At 38.9% G+C, this 9,749-nt stretch overlaps 1 protein-coding gene across 1 annotated transcript in view; it reads left to right on the plus strand.

The window, feature by feature from the left end:
* The window catches only part of LOC104393713 (chromosome unknown open reading frame, human C16orf62), a 50,966-nt gene extending 41,921 nt beyond the window's left edge, over positions 1-9,045 (plus strand). Inside the window, 5 exon segments of the mRNA XM_010003228.1 lie at positions 411-550; positions 2,109-2,274; positions 3,739-3,857; positions 8,145-8,291; positions 8,803-9,045. Coding sequence (XP_010001530.1) covers positions 411-550; positions 2,109-2,274; positions 3,739-3,857; positions 8,145-8,291; positions 8,803-8,901 — 671 coding nt within the window. The 3' untranslated portion in view covers positions 8,902-9,045.
* Positions 9,046-9,749: the final 704 nt, after the last annotated feature.

Genomic DNA, 9,749 nt, shown 5'->3' on the forward strand with positions numbered 1-9,749 from the left:
CTGAATGATTTTGTGAACAAGTTAGCATGATCTAATACACTTTTCCCCCACACACTTTGGATTCCCTGTTCTCCTGGCATAAGCATTTCTTTAGATACACCAATTTTAAATTGTGTGCCTTTTAAGAAAACGGTATCTGCAAAATATTTGGAAAAATGGTGTCCTCTCATTAAGCAAAGAATTATAATTTCTGAAGTCTTGAGTGATGTGGGAACTTCTTTTCAAAAAAACCAGCAGTATCACTTGAATGATCACAAATTTTGACTACTGAGTCTCCACTTTCTTTGCAGTTAACACATGTTGATTTTCTGTGGTCTCTTTGAAACAAACTCAGAGCAGTCAGTGGGTCACAGCCACAACTGCCATCACAGCTGGAGTGATAACACAGCAACTGTATTTTTATTTTGTAGCTGATGCTTTTTTCAAAGCTGCAGTGAGCCTTGTTCCTGAAGTGCCAAAAATGATCAGTGTAGACGGAAAGATGAGACCTTCTGATGCCTTCCTGCTGGAATTCCTTTGTAATTTTTTTTCCACCTTATTGGTTGTTCCGGTAAGTTGTGTGTATGAGCAGCACACTGGCTGCTGGCTATGCCACATGGATTGTTTTGAATTTCCTGCTTAAACATTTAAAGTAGACTGGGCTTTTGAGAGTGGTAGATGCAGTGGTTAGTTTTCCATGAGGAAGCTGAGCCCATTTGCTCATTAGCTGCAAAATCCCTCACCCCAGTGAAAAATGGGGAGGCAGAACAATTGTGTGTGGGGGAGGGGAATCCAGCATTGCCTCTCTCAGTAGCATCATGCACTTAACTGGATTCAGGGTAGAGTGAAATCTAGCCATCACTGAACCGTGCAAACATCACTTCCTGTTTTAAGTGGTGTTATTGTTGAATTACTGCTAATTTACTGTTAAAAGTGGTGTTTCAGCTGAGCACGCAGAATCTAACACCTGAGGAGGGGGTAAAAGAGCTCTAGTTTCTTTCAGTTTCAGTTAGTTTCTTTGTTACAGGTTGTCTAATCATTGGAGTGAAAACAATAACTAGAAAATGAACTCTTTGATGTTTATTAATTTATTCTCGGAGAAAGTAGATGGTTCCTCCTCACTGAAACATTTATTGCAGTTTCCACCTTCCTTTTTTCTTTGACTATATTTGGTGCAGCAGCACACAGTTTTATGCTGTCCAAATGCTCAATATCAGAGCAGTCTATTCTCCATTTTCCAGTGGAAGAGGTCTCCCAAGCCATGCATGTTCAGCACTGGGGAGGTGCTCTGTTAGAAGGGAAAGGCTGGTTACCACTGTCAAGTGTGGTGGTTGTCCATGGCTACTCAGAGAAATTACTGGGGTCATTAACAGATGACTAAAGGAGGGTGGTCCAGCCTCTCAGATTCAGTAATAAAAATATCTTGCAATTAAATAACCAGGATTCAGAAATTAGCTTCCATATTTTTTTCTCCTATTCACTTTACAGGATACATGATCAGAAAGAAATGTCCCCAGTGGGCTGTGTTTTATCCTAAGTTTGTTGGTATGATTGCACCAACTGCCTGCTTCAAATAAGCTGAGTGCAGTATTCAAAGTACTTGCAAAAAACCCTCATAGCTTATGTAAAGCAGATGTCTTTATAATTATATTCTTTTCATATTAAAAGATTGTTGATTGTCTGTACCTTTGACTTCCCAGAGTAGGTGTTCTTCTGAAACTCATAATTATATGAGTAATATACTTGTTTCTATAGCTTACTGACATTTTTAATTAAAAAAATCATACCCGGTGTGTTTAATTTTAGAAGCCTAGCTGTTAAGAAGCAGACAATTCTTTTTGTACTACTCCTCCCTGACTAGAAAACAAAGCATTTCAAAGTTTGTGGAGGCTGTCGAGTTCAAGTTTGTGATTATGGGTCAAATGGGCATTTTAGAAGGAAACTGAAACAACTTTTTAAAAGAACTTGTAGGAAGCACACTTCAGAAGAGTAGTCAGCTTAAACTGTATTGTAGTTTCTGCTTTTAAAGAGCTAATATTGTGGCTCTAAACCCCTGAATGACCACAAATAATTCAATTCTTTGTTTTGGTGTGTTGTGTTGTTGGATTTGATTTATCTCTTTTCTGAAGGACCATCCAGAACAAGGAGTGTTGTTTCTTGTGCGAGGATTACTAAATGTGATCCAGGATTATACTTGGGAGGATAACAGTGATGACAAAGTCAGGATTTATACCAATGTTTTACATCTGCTGTCTGCAATGACTCAAGAAGCATACATCTACCATGTAGATAAAGGTAATACCTGGGGGTGGCTCTGGATCCTTGCATTCCACCATGCAATTTGTGTTATCCCCGAGTCTAGTTAATGAAGACCATTGGTAGTCAGTCTTACAGAATGGATTTTTTTCCTCTGCAGATCCAAATATTGTAACTTCACATAATCACAGGAGATGGATGCCAAACAGATGTGCAGTCTGTTCTTTAAAGTGAATCTGTGCAGGGTGGTTTACTTAGTTTGTTCCTGGTGGTGTTGATGCAAATACTTAGAAATGTAAACTTCTCAAGTAAATATTAGAACTTGATACATATGGAGGGTTTTCTTTTAGTCTAAAGTGTTAACTTGATTTATACTTACTGATGGTGGTTTGTCTGCATTTATGAACAATTACAGCTTTCAAAATGAAATGCCTAGTCTTGATTATTTAAATTATGTATTTGCTGCTTTGAAGACAGGCTTTCAGCTTTGGAAATTGTGGTAACTTATGAAAATCTTCAGAATAGCTAAAAAAAAAATCTAAAGATTTTGCATTTTATTTTTGTAATAATATTTATATTTGCCTTTTGATCATAGAGAGGTTATTAAATTAAGGTAGAGTATTAACTGAATCTTTTAAAACATCCTGGCAAGGTTAGTTATTTTAAGAGGCCAAGCTAGTTTGGCTTTTTCTTTTACTTGCACAGGGCTTTCACAGAAGCAGCCTGGAATATATTCCACACTTCTGGTGAATAGTCTGTCAGAGTTACCAACCATGACAAAAACCGTATCTTGCAGTTAGCAGCACAGAAAATACTTGTCAGTTGAGCAACTACTCTACAGTAAATCTACTGTTCAAATTCTGTAAGGAAACACAGTTAACTGCTTTTTCATTCATTCAGTTTTATATATGACCAAAATAACTGCATAATCCCCAGATGAGAAATTGCAATGGAGAAAAGCATGGCAATATAAATTACTAATTTCCCCCCTGTAGTTGGATGATGTGGTTTTTTTCCTAGGTGAACCATGTACCTTCGCTTCTTAAAATGAAGTTTACTTGGAAACACAGGTTCACCTTTTAATTTATGTGCTCTCTGATTTACCCAGAATACACTTAAACTTACAAATGTCTTGTAACTTGTTTCTTAGTAAAACATAAATGAGGCCAAAAAATCGTATTTAAAATCACAATTATACAAGCTCTACAAACTTCAAGAGCTCACTTCTGTACAATTAAAATTTAATTCCTTTAAGGGCTTTGAAATTGAAAATAAACTTTTTTAATTTTTATCTGTGACTTTGGTGTTTTGTGCCTAAAAGCAAGAGGACATAGTAGGCAACCAAGTGGTAAGCACTTAAACAAGATTATTTTGTTTGTGTTTCATGGAGGGAGGGTCATTTTTTAACTTCCAAATCTGGTCTTCTATAAATAGCTGTTGTTTTCAGTAGCAAACAAATGCATAACTCTTTAGCCAGCCCTAAGCTTGAATTAATCTCTGCAGTTGATTCCAATGATACCCTGTATGGTGGAGACTCCAAGTTCCTGGCTGAAATTAATAAACTGTGTGAAACAGTGATAGCACAGATCCTGGATCATCTGAAAACCCTTGGAAAAGAGGAGGTATGTTCTTACGCAGCTTAATTCAATACAGAACTGAAATTACTTTGAAGTTGAATAAGCAGACTGCCTTCTTCACTAGGCATTGGTCTTTCAGAAAGCTCCAGGAATCTTAAAATGTGAGGAAATGAGGTTTTTTTACTTGTTTAAAAAGTGAGTCTATCACATAGGCAGGCTTGTGGTGGAAGGACCTAATGATGTAAAAGCAATCATGTAGCAGTTAGAATATGTTTTTAAGATGCAGACTAAAGTCACCTGCTTAGCTGGTGCTGCACATGAATGGTCTGCCAGCACCAAGGAGCAGTATGCTGTGGTGTGTGCCCCATGGTGTGATTGTGGCAGGGCACTACGGGTGTGATTCTGCTGCAGTACAGATCAGTGACTGCAGAGTAGCATTGTGAGGTAAGAGTTAGCTTTTAATCAACTGGCTGGAGTCCTAGTGTAGCCTGGTTTTGGAAACACGGTGCTTAGTGTGGGATGACTTTTTTTTCTTGTGAGAGTCTCTCTGCCTATAATGAGCTCCATGATGCTGGTATTACAATTACTGGCCTAAGGTAGAGAGCTGGAGACAGTGCCACGGTCACTCCTCTGATTACAGCAGAGTTATGCCTAAAATCTGCTCCACGTCTGTCCTTTGTGTTGTTTCCTCCTGTCACCTTTTTCTCTCTGTAAATAAAATATTTTCTTGCTAGCAAATTAACAGCACTCTAGAATATCCAGTACTGTAATGGGAAAAGTGAGAATTCAGTTAGTCTGTTACTGAGGAAAATGCAGTGTAAACCGCCTTTACTTGGTGAAAGATTTGAATCCCAGACACTAGGATGAAGTCAGGAGAGAGATGCAGAGGGAGGGAAGAGGGTGTTTTGGCTTCACTTTGTTTTTAGTACAGGATTATATTTGTTCAGTAAAAATAAAGAAAACTCCAGGCAGCATATTGAATTTCTTGATTGGAGTTCAGAGGCTCTGAGAGATCAAATACAGGTTAATGGATTGTATGTGAAAGCAGGTGACTAACATTTTTGGTGTCACTGAAATAATGAGAACTTAGTGTTCTGCTCATGTACCTGTTTCTGAGTTTGAAGCCCTCCACAGCTCCCTAATCACCCCTTGCTCATCTGCTGTGTAACAATGGAAATCCTGTGGCTTGTTGACTGCAATGGGAGAGCAGAGGATGATTAATTCAATGGAATTTTTTAGATAGCCTGTTTGCACAGTAGCCTGTTGTGTTTGCCAATACAAAACATGTTAAGTGATACATATTTGGAGGACACTATGCTAAGTTTAGCCTTTTCTCTGCTTTTGCTATTCTGCTTATCCTTCCTTGAGCAATTGTAGAGATGTAAGATGAACTAATCCTTTCCTCAAATACCTCTATGTCATTGTACACATCACTACAGTGAACAGCAGTTCTTTTTCAGAACAGTGATAGCATAAAACAACCATTCTTGCACAGCTAAGCATGTCCAAGTGGGTATTGGAAGGAGATTTTTAACAGAATTGTCAGGACTGTGAGTTGTATTCTGAGGATTTTTTGCATCTTACTCCTATATTGAGTATGTGGGTGGGAATGTTCATAGGGCTTGAAATCTGTAGTTTCTGAAAGACTTTTTTTGGGGTTTTTTGTTGGCTTTTTTTTCCCCTGCTTTCAAGCAGTGATGAGATCCTGTGTTATTTCACTGAAGCAGTTACTGCATAGAAAACTGGATTTAAAGCTAAGCAGCATGGATATAGGTCCTTGCTCTGCCTTTGCCTCTGCAGCCTTGGATTTACTCCTCCATTCATCCTTATTTACAAAGAAGGGGAGCATTTGTTTTGCTTTGTTGAGTAAAAGTCCTTGAGAGATTTAGACTAAATTGTTTTGTAAGAATGAGGGTTTTTTTGAGGAAGCTGTTGTTGCTGAGGAAAGAGGCAATGAGAATATTGTCAGAGACCTTCATTTGTGCTCAGGTAGAACCTATCATAAAAGCTCTGTGATATTTGGGTTGCGTCAGTGTTGGTGACCTTTTATTATCAATCTGCTTGGCTGCTTATTAAATGAACAAACCTCTGATGATACTGGGCTTTTATTGGCTTGTTTCCTTTAAAAGCTATACAGGAAAATAACTTTTTCTCGCAAGAAAATGCTTTCACCAAAATGGCAATTTGGAAGAGAACAACGCATCTTGTGTTGACACAGTGTGGTCTTTTCACAGTATTAGAGAATGTTTCATTTATGTTAAATACTTGAAGGGACATTTTCAGTTCTGGACAGTTCTGGCAAGTTGTAGCTGTTTCACGTATCAGTGAATCCTCTCTTGTGTGGGTGAAAGACTAATCTTATGCTCCAGGTTTCTTAGAAATAGCCTTTTGCTACTAAGTGATAGAAGTCCAGATGGAGTTTGTTTTATTCAAACACCACCTGTTTTGATCCAAAAGCATTAAGAGCATGTTGTATCCCTGGCAGTGCCATGTTAGGATGGCCGTCTTCCCTGGTACCATGTCATAGATCCTGGACTTTTTATACTAAAGTATCAAAAATGGAGCAGTAGAAAGCAATTCCTGATTGTGTTTTTGAGGCTTCTCCTTTTAACACAACTGATTTTTAGTTTTATTTAAGCTTACAAAAACTTCAGTTGATTTCACATGTGTTTGAAGCGGAGTTGGACGGAGTTCTCTGTGTGAGTACCAGTGTAGAACTAGGAGCAAAATGTTTCAAGCTGCCATTAAGAGGTGTGTGACTGCACCCTGAGCCAGCAGAAGCTGTCACTGAGACTCCTTGCTCCAGAGGGAGGTTCTGGACTGCTCTTTCAAGGGTTGTTTCCAAAAGAAAGCACTTAATCTTCTGACCATCTCTGTGTGCTAGAGGAGTGGTGAAATAAGGCATACACATCCTGTCATATGCTCACATGAGCTCCCAGCTGCAGCTTGATTCTTGATGTTTTCTCTGATCATTATGTCCTTTTATCATGAATGGACTCGTATGAGCTCTGTTGGTGCTTCATTTGTCCCATGGTGGGACAGGTGTGTAATGACAAGTGGAAAACCTGCTCTGTCTCATGGCATTTACGATCTTTTCCAGTGAGCTAGCAGATGTTAGAAGGTTCCCAAAGGGCTTCATGTGAGAGCTGTTAAGGAAAGGCAAGGCTGCCTGTCATGGCTTTCTTTGGGAATATTTAGATTTGGATCACAAGGATGTAACCACCAGCATCATAGTAACGCTGGAATTAAATTCAGGCTAGATAGTTCAGGTAATGCTAGCAAACAGATGCAGTATCAGTGTGCAGACTTGACCCAGACTGATATATTTAGTACCTTGGAGGAGCCTTTCAGCCCATGCTGAGCTCTGTGCTGCCACAGATGGACTGTTAGCAAGTGTCAGAGCCAGTTATGTTAAAGCTGTTTGTGGGAGCAGCTGCAGATGCACCTTCAGAGCAGCAACGCATCTAAAGGCACAAGTGCTCTTCCAACAGAAGGCTCAAGGTGTCCTTATGACATAGATGTCTGGCAAATGTCACTGCAGGAAAGCAGTATAAATAAACACTACGTCTGAGATGTATCCAATAATAATTCATCCTTTTAACCTTTTAAAACTCATTTTGTAGTAGACAGAATCTAAAATAGCATTTTAATTAGTTTCATTTTCCTCTCGCCCCAAGTCAGGATGGTAGCACCTTGTAAGCTTATTGCAGGATTGTCTGTGCCCCAGAAGAATACTGTAGAGGCCAAAGGGTCTGGTGCTCCTCCATGGTAGATTACCATGAAGCAGGGGTGCTCCTCAGCATCTTTAGGCAAAGTAGCTGCAAATATGGAGCGAGTATGTTGGTATCACCAAAGTTGCAGTGAGGGAATAGCAGGGGGAAAATGGTTAAATAAATAAAAGTAGAACAGACTGCTGGAGATAGCCTGAAGTTGCATTAATCTAGATTGATGATTGTGGTCTCTCTAAAAAATACACAGCCATGGTGCTGTAAATGCAAGGTTGGTTGGTGGGAGGGTGATTTCTAGACAATTGTAGGGAGTCTTCAGTTAAAAATGTGTCAGAGCTACATACTGTGCTGTGGCAAAGTGGAATGAGATGTAAGAGTCTAGTGTAATCACTTTATTCACAGCAACTTAGGTTGACTCGTTATTATCACTCCTTGTCGCATTTTGAATGGAAATTATGCCCGTATTCTTGTGTCTGTAACTATTGCTGTGTTGCAGAATGAGCATCTGTGCCTTGCACTTCTGAGAGTTTAGAGAACCCAGAGAGGTCATACCAGATGTTTTGGGCTGACTGTATGGTAATACTGGAATTTCTTTTCATTATAGACCCTGAAGCGACAGAGCCAGTTGGCCCTCTATTTCTTTAACACTATTTTAGCTCACGGGGATCTGCGGAACAACAAACTAAACCAGCTTTCAGTCAATCTCTGGAATCTTGCTCAGAAACATGGCTTTGCCGACACTGAGACCATGGTAAGGAAAACAGATAATACAGATGAATTCCAGATCTTTTTCAACTCATTTGGGAAAAGGTAGATTTTTCTTGATCTGAATAAACCTGATCTCTTATAATTATAATTTAACTTATAATTTAAATGCTTCCTAAGGAATAAGCAGCTTTTCTTGTTTCAAGTGGTCTGTGTCTTTCTAGCACTTTTAAATGTATTTCACACATTAAAGAACCTGGAGATGTTGAGTGCTGTAGCTTTGTTCAGTACAGAAAACTGTCTTCAAGAGAAATACAGCATTTTTATCTGTAAAATAAACTGGAACTGCATGGTCTAAGCTTGGAAAGTGCATTCCAGAGCCTTTTAGAGAAATACAGAATAACAAGCTTCAGAGTAGGAAATGCAAGTGCTCGTGAAGCCTGTGAAATTTAAAGAAAATCATGAATGTCTTGTTTTAAAACACCTTCACATCAGTTGAATTAAGTGACAAGAGACAAAGACACTAAAAATATAAAAATATTTATTTTCATACCCAGGTCAAAGCACTAGAATACATCAAGAGGCGAAGCAAGCAGCCTGAAATGAGTCACTTCACAGACTTGGCCCTTCGGCTTCCTCTGGCATCCAGGACCTGATGAATGCCTCTTTTCCAAGGAGTCATCTGTACATGGGAGCATGTAGCCAAGGCCAAAAGCCCCTGACATAGATTTTGACTGGAGGAGTTAATTGTATTTTACTTAGTGTTACAGACTTACCTGGATGCAAGTAAAACTGTTCTGTGCAATAATTTAACCTGAATTTCTCTTTCCAGTTTATCGCTATATTCTTATTTTAAATGCTGATTTACAGTCAGTATTTTGAACCTCCCTGGTTGCAAGAGCCTTTCCAAATCTAATCTATAGTCATTTTAGTAACAAAGGAAGATTATCTGCACGGATCAATTCACAGCCTCCGAACTTCATCCCACTTGCAGAATAGTCTTTCTCCTCTGTAGAAAGCAGCTTTGAAATACCATAATCCTACTGAGTCTTTCTGCTTTGGGATGCTGCCAACAGTTGTCTGGTCAGTTCCAGTAAAGGAGAAGGATGGCCAGGGTGTTACTGTATTAATTTCTACAGTGCATTTTCATGGACACGTTTATGCTTTCATTTTAGCTCAGTGGAGTTTTATAAAACTGAAGAAGTCTTTACGTGCTGTCTGCAAAGGAAAATGGAAATGTATTTGGAACGTGCACTGAAACATGGAATAAAACAATGTGCAGTTTATCTGCTGGTTCTGGGGGCGTTTCTTTGCATATGCAAATTTATCACCTTACCCCTGTGGAATTTGTTTTCCTGTACTGCTGTTACACCTTCAAAAATTTAACTCTCAACCACTTCTGTCCCATGGTAAAGAACCATGTTGAGACCTTGCATCTATTGCTTAGTATGTATTTGAATGACCTAAATCCTCATATAGATATGAAGATACATTTTTGCACAAA

Source organism: Chaetura pelagica, unplaced genomic scaffold (assembly GCF_000747805.2).
Source record: "Chaetura pelagica isolate M959 unplaced genomic scaffold, ChaPel_1.0 scaffold138, whole genome shotgun sequence".
NCBI classification, from domain to species: Eukaryota; Metazoa; Chordata; class Aves; order Apodiformes; family Apodidae; genus Chaetura; species Chaetura pelagica.